Below are 19,577 nucleotides of genomic sequence, written 5' to 3'. Positions count from 1 at the left end.
TGATATTTTATAGCTCAAGTTAAAGGCACCCATACATCCAGTCCAGAAACACTCTTCTTACTGGTGCACAAAACTTGGGATTATTTCTTATTGCCATGGCTTCCCTCTGCCCATAGACTTAGGAATCTGAAGCCATCCTGGTCTTGTTAAGAAGCAGAGGGAAATTCCACTCCACCAGTGTCCACCTAGAAGACAGGCCCACCATAGATATGGTAGTGTGATCAGCCAGGTGGCCAGAGGGAATTGGCCATACACTTGACTCCCCACATTAGGGGCAGAGCTAACAAGGGACAGGGGGACAGTCCCTCCTGGGTGCTTGCTGCAGATAGAACCTGCACCAACAGTAAAATGAATGCACTATATGGGCTATTCCCTCTTAGGTTTGCCAGATTCAGCAAATACTATAAAAATACAGGACACCCAGTGAAATGTGAATTTCAGATAAACAATGAATACTTGTTTAGTATAACTATGTCTTTTGTACTTCACAAAAAATACTAAAACTTTTTGTTCTATCATTTATCTGAAATTCACTGGTTGTCCTGTATTTTATTAAGCAGGCCTGTCCTTTGTCCTCTTCTCTCTAGAGCCCATTCCCCAACCGAGCCTCATTCTCAGAGTGTGGCCACTTCTGCAAACCAGCCCCAGTGATAAAGGTTTACTGATTCTCCTTATTTATGGAGCAACTTTCCTGGGTTGGTGAAGATGTAGAGCTAGATATTTAGGGAATGGACACAACCATTCAGGAGAGCTTCCTTGCATTTTGCCACCAGCTTAGACCTCTGTCATTGTTAGCAGGAAGCAGGCCCATGAAGTGGGAGGTGGCTTGCCTTTTGAATGGTCTGGAAGCATTTTGATGTTTTGGGATGATTGATTTCCTATTTGATTACACTTTATATTTTAAACCTGTAATTCACAGAATTGTCTGTCAAGTCAGATCTAAAAATTAGGAAGTGTCTACCTCCTGTCTATTAATGAAAGTTTTCTTGGAACACAGGAAAGGGCAGAGAGAACAGAGGATTCAGTCACTCGGAGATGGGTAATAATCCAGGCCTGCAACTTGACCCTTAATAGATGCTTTTCCCAGCAGCCCCCTGGCAGAATATGTGCAGAGTCTATCTTGTCTACCTCTAGGCTAATACAAAACTAGTTCAGTGATTTCCTTTTCTCTACCCCACAGGCAAGGCTTATTGGAGGCTTAGCTCTGAGCTGCTGCAGAAAGTGGCCTGATAATTCACATTCCCCAAGGAGGGCCCTGAAATGGTGACCCCTGCTCAGGCATCTTGGGGAGATTTGCAGGGTAAATAAATGTCTCCCTGGGGATTTGTGAGGTAACTCCCTGTCAGGGCTGGGGCAGAGATTTAAATATGAATTATCATCCCAACCTGGCAGGGATTTACAGAATGAGCCCTGCCTGTGCTCATTGGAAGATTTACACAGTCCCTTCCTGGGCACCAGGCTGTAGGGATTGTCACTGCATGACACTCAGCCCTAGGGACCATTCTATGCTACCAGCGCGCCCTGGCACTCTGCCTGCACAGCCATGTCTCTGGCTCCTCTGGCCCCACTGCCCTCCATTTGTATTTCCAAATGATGGAAGAAGAGAAGTAGTTTCCTCTACTGCTTGGCTACAAGGAACTGCTATCTGATTCCTCTCTGCTTACTAGAGGGAGTCCCGTCTTTTTGGACTCCATTTAGGTGATTCCTGCTTCTCCCTAAGAATGTAACCACAACCACTTCCTCTAATGTCTCTTCCTGCCTTTTCCCTCTTACGGAAGGACCGGCTCTCTTCTTCAGGAGACTTTATCTGCTCCTTTGTTCTCTGTGGCTCCTTTCCTCACCGGTGTGTTCAGCTCTGGATGTGAGAATCTAAAGGTCAGCTGTGCCCCAGCACAATCCTGTGGAGGACAGTATTAAAAATCAGAATCCTGGGTTCTACCCCGGACCTCCTGAATTAGAATCTTTGGCTCTGGGGCCCAGAAATCAAGTTCTCCTGACAATTCTCAAGAATGCTAAGGTTTGGAAACTAAAATCCTGGATCCCAAAGTGGGGTCGGGGCGGGGCCTCCCACCCCTGATGAATCTTAGGCGAGTCATTTTCTCCTCTCTTTCAGAGGAGTCTCTCTGTAGCACAGAGCCACCCATGCATGTCTTTGAGGGTAATTTGAGGGAAAGGGCAAATATCTGGGACACTGTGGATGCAGAATTGTCCCAAGAGAGGACATGGCCTCAAAAGTCCTCTTATTCCTGGCTTGGCTCATGAATATTCATGGTGGCCATGTGGTGAGTTTTGATCAGTCAGATCAATTCAAGGCACCCTTTATAAGCCTTTGTGAGAGCAGGAAACAGGTTCTGGGAATAAGGAGGTAGGGAAGAAGATAGAGGTTAAAATGAATCGACAGGCAATGGGATTAGAACTTGCTCAATTCTGATGTTGCCAGTAACTAACAGTGGCCTGAAATTACAGAATTAAACCCTGAAAGCTCCCTGGCAATTGATCTGATAGGCCCAGAAGTGAATTCCAGGGACACTGCTGTCAGACAGAGGCAGGTGGGAGCTGAGACAGGGATGGGGGAGGAGGCAGAGGGCGTGTGAAGGCTCGTCTCTTTCTTTGCAGTCCAGTAACAGAGGCTATGGCCCCTGTTCTCAGGGCAGCACCATCTGCTGAAATAGTTCTGGGGGCAAATTAGCTGCCAGGGCTTTTATTCACCTCCAGTAACACTTTTTTCCTTACATTTAATTATGACTTTAAAATGGAGGCAAAAATGAAACTAAAGTCAAATGTGGCAGCTGGTGAATTTCTGATAATTGCTCTTTCCCTTGTAGCATTTTATTTCTGCTCCCTCATAGTTGCACAGTAGCTTGTGGGGAGAAAATAAGCAGCAACCCAACAGAAACAACAAAAAACAACTCCAAAGGTTTCAAGGAAACAGTATCAAATGCAATTTAATGACATTTTTCATGGAAACAGGTACAGTCTAACTCTGCTGCTTTTTGTTGTCTTTAACATCATAAGAAAGGCTAGAAAATTATATATACATCAATTTAGGCTAAGTAAAATGATTCTCAATTTCTTTTCTCTTTTTTATCTCAATATCTAAAAAATGGTTTAAAAAGAGGGGAGAGTGTTTATAGTACAGTACTCGAGGTAAAATTTTTTCATACAATATTGGAAAAGACCAACTCTAACCCATGTGATAACCTGATTTTGGGGGGAAAAAAATCAATGCTCATCTACAACACATCTCTTGGATCTCTTTTCGGTGAAGTTTTTCTTGGCTGGCCATTCTCCAGGTTAACACAATGGAGAACTCACCAATTCTTGAAGGAAATCTGCAGAACAAGTAATCTGAAGGTATAACAATCTACTAGGAGACCCTACTTGTGATGCTACTTGTAGCTGAACTTCAATCCAAGCATAATTCTTTGATGTCCACTCCACAGTCTCTTCCCCTTCCACCAGGAACTGGACCCAAGCAGGAGCTTCAAGCCAGCCTCACGTCTTCCAGCCCTTCCAGTTGAAACCACTAGAATCAAAGTAGCTGACTCACTGTTGACCTTGAAGAGTCTGACTGCTTAAAGGCACTCAGCCTGGAGTTTCCTGTGATTTTTATCCTAATGGGAACCATGCCCTCTATTTAAAAAGAGTATTGGTCTGAGTAGGCTGTGGATAGTAAACAGGGTCCTGGGCGGGTTGCAGTGAAGTGAAACAACTATAGCAGGAGAGGAAGGTGCTGGGCTGCCTTTTTCAGGTGACTTCCCTTAACCCATTACCTTTTATGTTCCTCAGGTTTGTGCTACGTTAGGGTCCCACGTTTACGGTAATACATTTTATGTGATATTTGAAATCACTGCTTACTGTGCCCTCAGATGTTGGGTGTTTCCAATCTCTGATTTCAAAGTAAAATATTTTTTAGATTAGGCTTTGGTTTACATGTAGAGGTAAGAAAGATGACCTATAAGAACAAGTAACAGAAGATTCCAGTTTTGTAGCACTTGGTTTTTTGTTCTGGATTGGGGTGGCCAGTAAGGTGATTTTGTGGAGCCAAGATTTTTCCATGAAGGACATCAGATAGCACTTCCTGCACTAACAACCATAGAGTAGGGCAGGTGATGCCCTAGGAACTGCTTAGAGGCCTCAGAGACCCTTATGCAGAACAGGTCGTGTTTTCCCAGGAAGTTGCTGTTTGGCTGACTTGGCTGTCATCTACATCCCTTTCAGTGTGGCCACCAGATCTTGCTTCTCCTTCCAAAGTCTCCCTTCCCGATACAGCTGTGTGCATCAGAGATGTCTAGGCAGTGATGTGCTGGTAAATGTTTAGCAACTAGTTCTCTAAGGTGGAAAAAATCTGGCTTATAGCATTTGCCAATTTCAATGCTGTAAATGCTACCACCACAGCCAATTTCAACCTACTACCATGATGGACAGAAGAAGGACTTGGTGGCACATCGTTACATAGTGTGCCCACCATGAGCATTGACAGATGCAAATAATCTCAAGAGCATAGAAAAAAAGTACAGAAATAATTATGAAGTGATGAATTTTGAGTATTTATTACCTTCGTTGTTAGCATACCTTATTTAACTATAAATTTATATGGTTTGACTTTTAATAATGGCTGTGCTTAGCAATCAGTTTGAAAAATTCCTAAAAAAGCATTTAACAGTCAGTATGCAGGGGCAGCGCTAGTACACCACTGTCCGGGGTCAGGAAAAGACGGAGGCAGAGAAGTGGGAGGCACACTTAGTACTGAAGCACTAAAAGGCCTCCATGCCATGCAGACTTGATGACTGAGTCCTGAGCCTTGACTGCTTGAGTTCGTAGGAATGACATAGCTGATGCTGGTCAGAAGCCTGGACTTCAGAGCCAGGCATGCTGGGTTCTAGACCTCATTCTACCGTTTGCTAGCTGTGACCTTAAACAAGTGTCTAACCTCTCTTAGCTTAAGTGTCTCATGGGTACAATAATAGTACCTGCATCATAAGGTTGTTCTGGAGATTAAATGAGATAATATATTCAAAGTACTTAGCACACTGGGTCATACAGTAAACCCTCAGTAAATGGTAGCCATGAATACGATTATTATTAACCTGATCTATTTCTAAAATGTCCATGGTAGCAACAGGTAGCGATGGGATTGGGATCTGTCTCAGGTGCAAGTTCATGCAGAGAAAGATTGTTTAAGACAGTCATCCTTGCATGGCCTGACATCTATTTTAGCATGAACCACTAACGTAGGCTCAGCCTCAAGTGGAGGAATGTCTACACCTCCTGAAAAAAATCTTTCTCACAGAGGAAGTTCAAATACTGGCAACTCATTTCTGCTGTTAGGTGCAGCTGTCTCTCTAGGACAACTTTCTAAGAGGGTGAGTGTTGATGAGGTCTAGGGGCACCAAAAACCCCACAGGCTGGTTCCCCACCCCATCACCCCACCACCCCACCCTCTGCTACCAGGTTGACCAATTCTTCAAGCTGAGTTGCCTCTAAAAGCAAATCCACTCCAGTCTCACTTTCCTTGCTTCCCCAAGTATCCCAGAGCCAAGACCCAGTTGGCCCTCAGGCCCACAGCCTGCTGATGGGGCGGGAACATTTCTGAATATCTGGAGTCGGTCTTCCTGTTTCAGGAACACCAAGTTTGCAGATGGCTGGCTGGGCTCTAGTCCAGCCAAGCATTTGATGTGTGACCTTGGGAAGGTAATTTATGTCTCTAAACCTCTGTTTTTTAGTGTAATGAGGATGATGATGAAGATTAACCTAAGACATAAATGAGGGAGCCCTTTGTGACCATAAAGCCCCACACAGCCCAGTGTGTTAGTAACAGTTTCTGTTTCCTAGTCATTGTTTTTAGTTTGTTCCTTTTCAATTCTTCACATGTGGATACAGAGAAGAGGGCCTTGGGAGCACCACAGATGGAAAATCACACATTTTCTATGCTTTTTGCAAAAAGTTTTCAGGAACCAAAAATAGCAGTTCCTATCTGGGATCACTTGTTCATAATACAGTTTCATGTGTGATAATAATATCAACCTGAAGTTAGGCCAAGCTTTGCTGAGGTAACTTGGCACAAGAAGGCAGAGGTGATGTCTGCAGGAGCCCTAAGGCCCTGGGAACGGTAACTGTGTTCTCACTGAGGTTGAGTTTGTCATCTGGGGCACCTGTGATGCTACATAAATGTTTTCAAAGTGGTTGAATAGCAGAAACCAGGGGAGGAAATGTGGCTTCCCGAGGTTTCAGACTCACAGGCAAGGAGGTCTGAGGTTCTGGGGAGCGGCCTGGGGGTAAGGTGCGGAGCCATGTCTCTCCCGGTGCTGGCCAGCCAGCCTCCGCTTGTTCCTGGGTGGCCACCAGGGGAGGTGGTGCCCTGGGGGGATGTGCTGACTGACCAAAAGGATTACAACCCTTTCCTCAGGCCAGTGGACCTGATATTTGACTCAGTCAGTGGACATGATGTTTATTGGCCCCCTTAGGGCTCTAACCTAATGAAAGCTTGGCCCCAGAGTCCCAGCAATTCCTGTGTGACTAGAAGGGGCTGTGTTATGGGATTTGTTGACTGGCACCACCCTTCTGGGGCTTAGAGCATGGGTTGGCAGCGTGGGTGGCTGGAGGATTACTCAGTTGTTGGGGAGAGGGAGTTACGTTTCAGGATAAATTAGTTTTGGTGGGAAAGATTGCTGATGTCCAGTCAGGACAAGCTGCCTGAAAGTAAGTACTGCCAGGGTCCGGTCAAGACAGCGAAGGTGAGGCAATGGTGCAGAGACGATGTCTGGCTGGTGAAAGGCCCCCTCGATCCTGATGAGTGTTGGCGGGGCTTGGGTGCTGAGCTTTCCAGCAGCCGAGAGGGGCCAAGGGGACGCAGAGCGGCAGAAGCAGGAGAGGGCTTTCTGGGAAGGCTTAAAGGTGTTCGCCTTTGAATAGAAGAGACAAAGTTGACTAAACATGCTTACTTTGTTCGAATACCCAAGAGGCTTTCATGAGAAGAGGCTGAACTGTTAGGAGAGACAAGTAAGAGAAAGCAGTCTACACAGAGGCAAGATGGATTTTTGTTGCCTTTCCATTCACACTGCCACAGGCTGCTGAATGCATAGCTGACCAGTGATACCGTTTGCATGCTGAATGGGGCCCCCGGAGCGTCTGAGAAACAAGGACAGGGAAGAGGACCCTCCCAGGTGTATGAGTGGCCTCTGACCTCCAGGGCAGAGTCCCAGAAACACTTTCCAAGTTCCATGCCTTTGATGCTGAGTTGTGGTTCTGGTTTAACGAAGTATCGAGAGCAAAGTAAATTCCTTGCACGATGCAGAAGTGCTCCACCTTAGTGAAAGGACTGATGGATTTTATAACTTGATAATAAAACTCTCTGAGCAGAGAAAACCCTCCCAGAGGTGGGAAATTAATTTCATCCTTTGTTTTTTTCAGCTGCTTCTCTGCCCACCCACCCCTGTCTTGCCTATCCATCCTTTTTTACTACCAGCTCAACCAAGAGCCAAGAAATTTTCAAGAAAGCACCGCCACTTGAGGACCTTGATTTCCAGAGCAGGAAAAGATGGGCCAGGCCAAGAGCAAGCCCATGGCAGGCTGCCAGCAGAGGGCTCACCACGTGCCCACCCGCTAAGCCCCAGGATCAAGCTTATCCTATGATGGTCCCTCCAGCCCCATGCCCGGGACTTCGGGGGAGATGCCGTCTCCTCATGTCCTGCAGCTCAGCCTGCCCCCTGCGTGTCCTTGGGAGGTGGCAGAGTTGTGTCTGCTTGGTGTGAACTACCTCTCTGAGCTGACCAGGTCCCCTTCTCCAACCTGCTGTCCTCACACATTTCAGAGTCAGCTTACTCTGAAATAGACCGAAAAGAGAAGGAAGAAATGATTTGGATGCCATCTCTCCTGGCAACTCTGCATGGTCCCAGTGACTTTTGCTCATTTTGGAAGCAGTGGAGAAGGAAATTGGGGGTGGCAGGAAATAACCATTCTGATTAAAACTGTTCTATAAAACTATACCAACAAATCAGGACAAATATCACACCAAGATCTTGAATCACAAGATGTTTACATGATGTAATGCTCATGGCAGACAAATAACAAATACCACAAAGTACCTGAGACAGAAAAAGAAAGGATGGAAGGAGGGAGAAGAATAAAAAGGAGTCTGGAGCCCTGGCCTTGGGAGATCAGGAGGCCCAGGCAGCGTCTCCCGGTGGAGGGGTGGCCGTGTGGGAGCACTGGCTGGCCTCGCGCTTCACGTCTCGGCTTCTGCGGCGCAGGCCTCTGCGGCAGTGATGGCGATTCCGATGGCAAGGCTGCCGTTGTCAGAGAAGAGCTGGGCTAGTGAGGTGCTGAGGACAAGGCAGTCCCCGTCGGTGATCACTGAGTCCACACACTCAAGGACAGACCGCGGGGTGGCCTCCCATTTGAGGCGCCGATGGTTTCTGTTGAGCTCCAGGCGATAGTTGAAGCAGTCGGCCTGGGTGGGGGTCCCGATCAGCATCATGGTGGCAAAGAACTGGGGGTGCCCTTCATGCCTCTCCTGCTTCCTGAGCACCAGCAGAAAGTGGTGGCCGAGGCAGGAGTGCATGATGATCCAGTCGGCTGGCGCGGGGAGGTGCATGTCCGTGGCCAGGAAGACTATCTCTGCTCCTTGAAGGATGTCAACCCTGTGCATCTGGTGCAGGTGCGGCACCACCACCTCCAGGTGGCCTTCCCACTGGCAGGAGAACAAGGGGCACATGCAGGGTGTCACCCGGGCAGTGTGCAGCCCCGCTTCTTGGTGGTGGAGGAGGTGGGGCCGGTGGTGATGGAGGTGGCGGTGGGGCCGGTGGCGGCGGTGGTGGTGGGCGAGGTGATGAGGGGGGAGGCTGCCTTGCTCTGGCGCGCTCTGAGTGACGGCGCAGCAGCTGGACACATACTGTAGGTGAGAGAGAAGAATGTTAGTGGGCGTGAGGCCAGTCTCAGCCTGGCCAAGACTCCCCAGGTGTCCAAAAGGTTAGAAGTAGACGACTTCCCAGTGCAGGTAGAGGAAGTTTTCTTTCTGAAAAAATGACGGGAACGCCAAGACCATTTTCCAAAGTGGCAGCCCCATGTTACATTCTCATAAGACTCCAAAGGGGGTTTCAATTTCTCCACATCCTTGTCAACACTTGTTATTATCTCTTTTGATGAATATTTTTATGTTACAAAAGTGATTGTTTTGGATATTTTGCCAACTTTAAATGCTGAAGCATTGTCCAAATAGAAATAGAAGCTCCTTAGATGATTCCTTCTGCAAGAACAGATCTTACCAATCTAGTAGTAATGTTAAAAAAAAAATAAGGGACTCAGTGGATGCCTTGGGTGGCTGAGATTTTGAAAACTCAGTCCAAGAAAAAGCAATATTTATACCTTGCTGATTCTTTAGTAAGATTAACAAATAGGCAATTTCTCCCTTAAATAAAATGCATTATGATGAGAATTCATCATAAAGAACAAAAAAAAATCAAATTTCTTTTTTCTTTCTATTCTGTTGATATTTTTGTGCTGGCACTAGAGGTCAATGGATTTTTTTCCCCCCTATTTTATCATTCTTCTTACTTTTAGAACAAAATTTCAGTAAGTGCCCATTTGTCCTTCTAGAGCTTCCTGGTAATACTGTCTTGGTCATACTGTCTAGGACCTTCTCCTGGTCCTAAGGCACCTGGTGAGACAGAGAGTGGGCTATGGGCAGTGGGCCACAGTTCCCAGGGAAGAGCCTCACCAGTGACTCCTGGGACGTCACCCCATCAGGCACACCTCTGCTCTGCTCCAGGCTCTCTGCTCCAGAGCAGTTTCCCAGGGGCTCACCACCTGGCAGCCTCCACCCTGAGACCCTCCCACCCTTTTGTTCTGCATGACAGTGTGCCTCAAAAGCCCCAGGAACTGTGACAGCACCTTCTGATCAGGTTCAGCAAACATTTATTGAGCACCTGCTATGGCCAGACCCTGCAGGCACCAGGGGAACAGTGGTAAGCAAAATAAACACTGCATGATGTGGGTGGTGCAGACATTAGTATGCATGTAATTAATTGTGGTTATCACAAAGTCCTCCCTGTAACACCAGGACTGCAATTCATATTTTTTCAGTTGAAGAAACAGGCTTCTGCAGTAACAGGAATAATATGCTTGTTACAAAATTTGTAAGCAAAAGACTGGGGGTCATTTTCCCACCTCCTGACCCTGAACAAGCAGCATCCCCAGCCCCTCTGCCCCCTCCCCAGTTATCCCCACCTCCAGCTCCTTTTCCATTCTTCAGAGTTGGAATTACGATTTTTTAAATTAGCCTGCTGGATCTAGGCTCTGCAGGGGAGCTGGCAGCTCTGTGGGGCACTCCAGGCCTGAGGCTGTCACATGGCAGCCCTTCTTTGGGGTGCCTGCAGGTGGAGTGCCCCTTCTGCCTGAGCTCCCCAAGCCCTTCCTGGACTGCAGGTGCCTTTGGGCACGTGCGCCCTCACCCGGCTTCTGTTGGTCCCAGTGCACAGATGAGGAGAGACAAGGTCTGTCTTTCACTTTCACAATGGTGGCTGCCGGTTTCTATCTCCCTGGGCTCAGAATGTGGTTGACAGTGGAGGCCTGGATAGGTGCCCATTTTTATTTTTTTTAATTGAAGTATAGTTGATATACAATATTATACTGGTTTCAGGTGTACAACATAGTGATTCAGCAATTATACACATTGCAAAATGCCTGTCATGATAAGTGTAGTTACCGTCACCATATGAAGATATCACCATATTATCAACTATATTCCCTATGTTCTACTTTCTGTTCCTGTGGCTTATTCATTTTATAGTTGGAAATTTGTCGTCCTTTATCCCCTGCACCGATTTTGCCTGGTTGCCATGGGGGAGGACGAGGAGAAGAGCTTCCCTTTCCTTTGGGCATACATCTGCCCACCCACCCACCCACCCACATGGTGTGCTGGGATGGTCTCCTGCGGTGGGGGTGACCTGGAGGCAGGTGGGGTCAGACTGGCTCTGCTGTGGAGTTGTTAGCTCCAGTTGCCAACTATTGCGTTCTCCCCCTGGGAACACGGCAGACCTGAAATGTGAGCTCCAGGGCCCTTCCCAGTAGTTCCTGCCCTGTTGCTGGACGGCAGCTACTAGGCAGACAGCTGTCACGCATCCTGCACGCCCACCAGACCAATGAGGGATCAGGCTGTGCTCCAGAATCCTGCTAGTGATGAGTCTGACTCACCCTTTAGGGTTAAACATAGGAAAGGGAAATAACCAGTGTGTAGCATCTGCTAAGTGTAAGGGCACCACAGAAAGTAGGTATTTTTTTTGCATAAATATTTAATTTTTCATAGAAAAAAATCAATTTCCTTTTAAAAAATAAAATCAAATTAAATCTGGCTTAGTTCCCACCTTCCTGCTGGTGGCATGTACCATTTAGTCAGTGTGAGGGGAGGGTCGCCTCTTATCCCTTGGGATTGTACAAGAAGCCCAGAGCCTGCACAGCCTGTCTGCCAGGTGCAAGGGTCCCTCCCAGGTCCTTCTAGCAGTCTCCGTGCCTGTCCTGGTCAGCTGACCTTTGTTCCTGGGCAGCACTCTGGGCTGAGCACAGGCCAGCCTAAGGGCCTGGAGACCCCAACATTACCCTTGGCCCGGGGGCCTCCTGGCCCAATGCTGACTCATGGCAACAGAACATCCTGAAATTCCCGTCTCACAAATGGTCTCTGGGTCAGTTACTCTCCACATGCCTTCTCCAGACCCATTTTTCCATCTTCCTCATCCTGTTCTGTGCAGCTGATATCAGAGAGATGAAATCCATGCAGGGAGAGAGTGGAGGGTAAACACCTTGACCTCCCTTTCTTTCCTTCCTCCAAACTTCTGCAAGCGCCTCCCGCTGGCTAAACCCAAGCAGAGACCAACCAGGAGGGAGCCCAGAGATGCGCTCAGCAGGGCCACCTCCCTGGAAGTGGTGCTGGGTGCGGAGCACAGGCGAGGAAGGAGCGCCCACCTCCAGGTGCGTCTCAGCTCCCTCCTCTGTGATGTCTGCCCACCGGACCAGGCTGGGCCCACGACCTGGGATTCGGTGAGGCTGCTGGAGGGCGTGGGTGGGAGAGAGAGGCCTGCAGGTCACCAGGCCATTCCACAAACCTGCATAACCCCTTAGCACGTGCAAGTGGCTGGGGATACTGAAGAGAGTAAGGTCCTTGCTGCTGCCTCAGGAGCTCACTGTATAGAGCAGTGTAATATAATAGATTACGGGTATAATATAATAGAATGCAGCAATATAGATGCAGTGGGGGCTCTGAGAGCGCAAAGCTCGGGAGGCAGCTATTCTGGTCAGTGTGAAGTGACATTTACTCTGGGCAAAGTTGAAGGGTGAATGCTATAACAAAACAGGCCTCTGCTGAAGGCATGGGGTGAAGAGCAGGTTTGCAGCCAGGTAAGAAAGAACATGGGATGTTTAAGAAACGACAAGTTTTGAGTGGCTGTTAGCTGGAAGACGCGGTGGAGATGGAAAAGAGGCAGGCCACTGTGCTGGAGGGCAGCCGGACCACATTGCTGAGGCCTCGTAAGCCAAGCTAAGCCGGCAGGATGGCACTCACTGCTCAGGGGGAGACACCGTTCATGCTTTGGGGTGTGCCTGTATGCACCAGCAGTGCCAGCTCTAAGCTGGCACCTACGATGGACCAGCCTCAAAGCCTCTCTCCGCTCAACCGTGGGACCCTAGCAATGGCAATTCCTCTTAGACACTCCCATAGCTTCCTCTTGACTTCATCTTCCACTAGCCTTTCCATTTTTTAATTGCTGTAAGGTAACAAAGCAGCTGGGGCCATCATCCAAAGTGGGTGACTTTGCAAATAGAGTGAAACATTATCAACTCATCCAGCCTGTGCACTTGCTGTGCCCCAAGAAGGTGCTAAAAATAAACAGCCTCAATTCTTCACTTCTTCCTGCTCCATATTCTGATGCAAAATATGTTTCATTTAAACGATCTTTGGGTGAGAGAGGTCACAGAGCTGCCGGCAGGGAGAAGGGATTCTTTTAATTGGCAAAATGCTAATCGTTTTGGAAAATGAATTCTAATCTTCCCATCTAATACAGTGGACGTGTGAGTAATTACTTTCCTTCACTAAACTGTTAATGCAACATTAGTGATTACACTAATTAAAACTAATGAACTCTTACAGGCTGATAAACCCCTCAGTCAGTCAGCGGGTGCCGTCCTTCCATTGGCTGTATTTAACTTCCCATTTGGAAGAGAGATCTTGAATTAACCTTTAGAATAATGTGCAAAATTGGGTTTAGAAATGTTAGGCTTTATGGACTGGGTATAATTCTTTCCCCAAGCATTAGTGAGACCATTTCCACTGAGGATGTAATTAAATTTAAAAACGCCTCCCTTAATTTGATCAGTCACACTCCCATGGTTGGTAATGGCTGTCCCTCCAAATCCTGGCCTCCAAGGAGGAAACCCTGCTCCTGGGAAATCATGTGATCCTTTCCCCAGCATCGACTCCTTGTAGCCAGCAGGCCCACTTAGAGGACTGCTTCGCCCTCCCACTTGCTTTCAGGAGCACCCCCATGCTAATGCATTTCAGCTAAGGGGAGGTTTGCACCCAGTTCCGAATGTCAGGCGTTTGCTCTGAGTCTGCTCACACCCTTGCTTGTGATAGTTCATCAGCTGGGTTTTCAGTGCTGGGCGGAAGGGGCAAGGCAGCAATGGTGTGGATGCTGTTCACACACAGGGTGGAGGAGCAGGTGGTGCGGGGTAACGTCTCAGGGCGGGTATCAGAGCACTGAGGTAAAGCTAAGTCCTGAACCAAGTGGAGAATCAGATCTGCTAGGAAGAGAGGGTGTCTGTAACTGCGCCCGGGTCCTACTCTTTGTGGTTAAAAATTCTTGCTATTTCTGGGAAGGACAGTCAAGGCTGAAGGCTGAGTGCTGCCCTTGCTCTCCACCTCTCTTCCCCAGAACCCCGCATGATTGCACATGGTCACACAAAACCCAGGAGGACTCTGGGATGCTTCCAAACAGTAAAGAAATACGCTGAGACAGAAAACAGCAACAGGACTTTACCCGGGACAGAACATATTAATTAGAAAATGTATGTCATGCTCATGTCCCCCCAACTGAGTTCTATTGGCACCTGGACAGATGCTGTCTTCCTCTGAATAGCATGACAATGTCTATGATTTTCCTTAAAATTCTTTAGTGGAGAGCATGTGACTTAACTGTGTATATTTTTAATCTATCCTTTAGGGGCTGTCAATTCCCTAATCAGGAATTCATACTTTGAGGTGAGTACCTAACACTTTATCAGAAAGGTCACATGCCAGTGGTAACAACTACAATTGTCTCAATTAGTATCCATATTTCTGATCCACACCAGATGCTTCTAATTAACATTTCTGCAAAGGTTTTCATCAGTTAAATTAGTAGTTTGTTCAATCAGCAAAGTAGATGCTAGAAATGGATGCCCCTTGATGAAATTCATGGTTTTCAAGTTACGAAGATTAGTTAAAATAGTTCAGAGGTTCTTCACTTTAAGCTGACTCCCTAAATATTCCTGTGTCTGCCCCTGAGTCAAGGACTAACGGTGGTCTGATGTCATCTCTAAGAGCGTCAGACTCTTGCCTCTGATACATCACTGTATACACAATTTTTTTACTGGTGATCAAAATTAAGTAAATTGAGTGAGGAGACATTGGTTAGTAAACACACAGAAGCCTTGAGTCTTGGGTTATTAACTAGTTAGAAGAGAGGGAAATGAGTATTTCTGTGAAAAGATGAGAATGAAAATTTGAGTGGACAGAACTTTTTAAAACCAAGGTCCATGGATGAGAGGCAATGGGCCAGCATGGCCCTTGTGTATGAAGGTCCATGTAGATGTCTACACAGATACTGGTCCTATGATCTCAGAGACTTCCTGGCCAAGGTGGTCATCTTATAAACACAGTCCCTGGCTACGTGAGGGACTAAGAAGGAATATGTAGGTGACATTGTGGAAATGAAAAATATGATGCAGTCTTGAGCCCCCAGGGCCCTTCTTTAATTTCTAGATCCTGCCCCTTGCTGCCTAGCATTGGTTGATTTGTACATGAATGGTTTCCTGCCTGTTGAGCACCTTCAGGATTGGCATTTGTTTTTCACATGTCCCCACTGTCAGCACAGTGCCTGACATGCATTAGATATTTAACATGTTTTGCAGCCCTCACGGATGCTTAGCTTCATATATGAGGGTCATACTGATTCTCATCCTTTATGTGCATCCTTTAGGTGCATCAGTCATGGTCTCAACTGGTGTCTTTTTAAGACCATCAGCCTGTATAAAGGCATAGATGCTGTGTCCCTCCCTGACCTGTGAAGCCAAGCAGCAGTTAACATCTGTCCATACAGTTCACTACTTATTTCGGCTCACACTGAGAATCCCTAGCTCATGGCCTTCTTTCCTTAGCTAGGCTGTAAATCACTGAGGGCAGGGGTTGTGTTCAGTTTGCCCGTGCCTGGTCCAGTGATGGATAAATCCAGCACTTTGCAGTGTGGCATCTAGTTAGACTCTAAATAAATACTGTTTCTTGAATGAATGAATGATTTAGAAATGGAACCCTGTTCTGGATCATATCCATGTGAAAGCTGTTTGTCTTCAGTTGGAGGCTCTGTCTTCTCACTTTATTTCTCAGGTGCTATAAAAAGTGTGTGTGTGTGTGTGTGTGTGTGTGTGTGTGTGTGAGAGAGAGAGAGAGAGAGTCTGCAGCTGTGGCCTCATTGGGTAGCTTTCCCGGCAGCCCCTCACCCAGAACCCGACAGTGATGGGACACAGAACATGTCCTGGGCTCTGTCCAGGAGGTGGGTGCTGAGGTGTGTTCAGCCGCCATCATAGCAAGTAAAATAAAATCTTTGAAAAGGAAACCTCATGCCAGAGAGATACTTCCTTTGCTTTTATGTTTTATAGAGATTACTCTAAGCCTCAAGTATTCCCTTTATCAATGACAGATTGCTTCTTACAAGCTGTCTGGGAAGGACAATCTGCTGAATCAACCCAGGAAATCTGTCCACCTTTTAGGCTGATCTAGGCCCACTTCTCCCTCCCACACTTTGGCAGGACTCTTGACCTAATGAAAACCTGAATTCACTGAACTTCCTTAATTATTTTCTGTTAGCAATCACTAAAAAGTGACTTTGATCCAGCCAAAGATAATTGGCTCTCCGCCAGGTATACCCTAACTCATCAGATGAGGTGCTGTTGGGTTGTGCCCACCCAGAACCCCTGAACCGGGCCTTTTAGACCACAATCCTGACATCTGGGATCCTGGAATTCCCTCCCCAGTGGCTCTGAATCACCTTCCTACAACCTGTAGCATTGCTGGGGTCCGACACCCAGAAGCGGACCATTAAACATGAGATGGCTAATGGGTGACTATTTGGGGAGACATGAGCAGAGCTTGGATGTGTGGCCAAGGTATCCATTAGCCTTTGCATGAGACCCATCACAGTGCAGGATTAAGCCTTATTAGGAAAAAAAGTGGGACAGGTCACTAGCTTGGGGCTGTAGCCATCCAGATCATTAGGAAGGGGTAATAATTAAGGTAGGAGGTTGGAACATATTTCAGAAGTCCCTTACCATGACTTTTCCTTGTAAGAATTTAGACATATAGTATGTAGACCTCCATTTGCACCTCTGCCTGGAGCCTTGCAAATGATAGGGGTGGGCCTGCACTCAAACCACACAGTCAGAGGAATGCTTCTGCACCTTCATTTATTCTTTGACTCTGCCTTTCATCTGCAAGGTTTTGAGCATGCTAAGGAGTTTTATGAATCTCGTAGATGAAAACTTTTTCTTAAATTTCTTAAATTTTCTTAAATTTCTTAAAAAAAAACAAAACTTTTTGTATAAGTCAGATTTTCATATCTGCAATTGACCAGTGAAACCTAATGCCTGTGGGAGCAGTTTAAAGGTTAAAATTCGATTAACAGAAGCCCCATTAACTAAGAGCATCTCTGCAGGATGACTTCAGGACTGTGCAGGTGGCTTGGGGGAGGTGTGCCCCCAATGCTGGAAGCACGGTCTCAGCCAGTCTGGACAGCCTCAGGTCGGGGGGCCACAGTGATACTCGTCTAACAGGGTCAGTATGGTCAGAGTCAGTGCTGCAACCTTAGAAAGGACGTGGGTTAGATATTCAATTGCAAACTTCATAAGCGGATGTGTTGGCAGGCTATGAATGGGCAGAGCTGTGTCCCAGGTGGTCTGAGACATTCTGATGGCCAGACTGCCCCAAGGTCATGCAATCCCTGTTTGATTCTTTAAAGACATGACCGGGAACTCCATACATCCAGCTCTCTCTTCTGGAACTCCCCACCTTCCCCACCCCCTTCTCCCAGGACACCCTCTGGCCGGGCCCAGTCGTCATTCTCCTTCAGATGCCTGCACTCTGACTAGGTCAGGCTGTCCGTCATATGTTTCCTTTATAACACACAACACACTTATCCAATGTCCAGTTTTCCTGCTGGGTTGTGATGTGAGTGCCAGGTGGTGAACATGACATCAGTTTCTTCTGCACTGTATCTCCAGGGCCAGCAGTGCTTGGAACATAGTACGTACCCAAGAAAAACTTGTAGAGAGGGTAAATGAATGACTCCTTCCCATAGACCTGTCATGAAGACACAACCTAACCACCTCTCACCCTCTAGCCATCACCCTCCTCACATCTCTGGGCTACTTCAATAGCTTCCTAACTGGCTGTAGGGAGTTGAAAGGTGGTACCTGAAAGGTATGTCCACATCCTAATGTCTGGAACCTGTCAATGTGACTGTTTGAGAAAAAGAGTTTGCAGATGTAAATAAATCGAGGATCTTGGGGCGAGATCATCTTGGATAATCCAGATAGGTGCTAAATCCAATGATAAGAGTTCTTAGAGGAGACATTGAGGAGAAGGCCATGTGAAGATGGAGGTAGAGACTGGGTGATGTGGCCACAGCCCAAGGAGGCCTGGAGCCACAAGGCCCCGGGGGGAGCCTAGAAGGGCCTCCCTAGGAGCCTCTGGCAGGCGTGGCCCTGCCCGCACCTTGAGTTTAGGATTTTGGTCCCCAGAACTGTGTGAAGATACATTTCTGTTATTTTGAGCCACTAAGTGTGTGGTAATTTCTGTGGCAGCCACAGGAGACTAATACACAAGTCTTCCTATATCCATTCTGGCCCCATACAGGCTGACCTTTCTCACTAAATATTTTAATGGGTCTCCATCACACCCAGAAGGGAACAAAATTCCCTATCATGGCCATCAAGAACCAACACACTGTGGCCCCCAGCTAATTCTCTGGCTTCATCTTTTTTTCATCCATAACCCGCCCCCACCCCCTGCTCCCTTTGCACTAATAAGCACATTGATCACTTGCTGTTTTTTTTTTTTGAACATGCTGTCCACACCTGCCAGAGGGCCTGTGCATGGTCTGGTCTCTCTGCTTAGAATGCTACCAGATAACCCAGGTCACTTGCACATTTGGCTCATGTCTCTACTCCACAATTACCTTCACTCTAAGGCTGTTCTTCATTCACCTAATAAAGAAAAAGCCTCTCAATGCCCTTCTCCTGCTTTATTTCACATGACAGCATTTATCAATACTACATAATTATAATGAATATTGAGTGTAGGTCATATATTTACCTGCATACTATCTGTCTTCCTTACTGCAATGTAAATGTCTTAGACATTATCTGATACTTGAAGGAGCTCAGTAAGTTTAAAAAAATGTATTTTAAATGAATGGATAAGTTCCTCTGGGTCTTAAACACTTCCATCTTAGGGGACTTGAGTAAAGGATGCACGTCACTGGAACGCTCCTGCGACTCTCGCATGCCCACTGCCCTATCCTGGGTCTCCCTTCAGAGTTTTGGGCAGCACTGCCCTGGCAGGTTTCTCACAGTCTGTGGCAGCTGAGACCATGGACAGCGGCGTTCATTCACATGTGTCCCTGATCCCGGGTGCATCTTTGAATTACCTATTTGCAGATTCAGAGTAAAATGAAACAGAAGCAATCCTGAGTTCACTCTGACCAGCCTTTAAAGCTGGGTGGGTGCTTCAGGTCAGGCCTAGGGTACTGTGTGCAACAGTAGGCCCGTCCTTTAGGACTTTCAGGCCTGTCCATCCTTGCTCCTGGTCTGTCTCCAAATCTCCCACACTGATCAATACATCCCCCACACCTATACTCCTCTAAGTCTTCTATGCCCAAGACAGCAAGGCTGTGAGAGAAGCAGGGGTCCCCTCTCTCTGCCTGCCTAGGACCTCTGCTTGGAATTCTGGTTTCCTACCTGAGGACTTGCCTCTTACCACATGATTTAGACTGGGAATGGCCCGTCAGGGACCGCTCTGTCTACACACAGGCATGGATGTGCCCTATAGTCCTTCCCAGGACGGTCAGCTCATTCCTCGTGATGCGTGGAGACGCACAAACCTAGAGCAGAGTGCCGCGACCACGTCATTCCACACAGAATACAGTCTTCCAACGACAGGCTTGATTCCCAAATAATCTTCTTTAGCAAATTAGGCCTTCGCATAAGCCTGTCCTTAAAATAGGAAGTGTGTCATTTGACCAAGAGTAGATGGAGCAGAAAGACAATATTTGAAGTCA

The 19,577-nt window shown here is 47.2% G+C and overlaps 1 protein-coding gene across 1 annotated transcript in view; it reads right to left on the bottom strand.

Annotated features, from left to right (window-relative positions):
* Positions 1–6,154: 6,154 nt before the first annotated feature.
* Positions 6,155–19,577, bottom strand: part of SIAH3 (siah E3 ubiquitin protein ligase family member 3) — a 69,829-nt gene continuing 56,406 nt past the window's right edge. The window contains exon 2 of the mRNA XM_036889741.2: positions 6,155–8,893. Within this exon, the coding sequence (XP_036745636.1) occupies positions 8,228–8,893 (666 nt within the window). The 3' untranslated portion in view covers positions 6,155–8,227. The remainder of the gene's footprint in view (positions 8,894–19,577) is intronic.

The sequence above is a fragment of the Manis pentadactyla genome, chromosome 17 (assembly GCF_030020395.1).
Source record: "Manis pentadactyla isolate mManPen7 chromosome 17, mManPen7.hap1, whole genome shotgun sequence".
Lineage (NCBI taxonomy): Eukaryota > Metazoa > Chordata > Mammalia > Pholidota > Manidae > Manis > Manis pentadactyla.
Note: the sequence above shows the minus strand (reverse complement) of the source record. Positions and strands in the feature narration are given on the sequence as shown.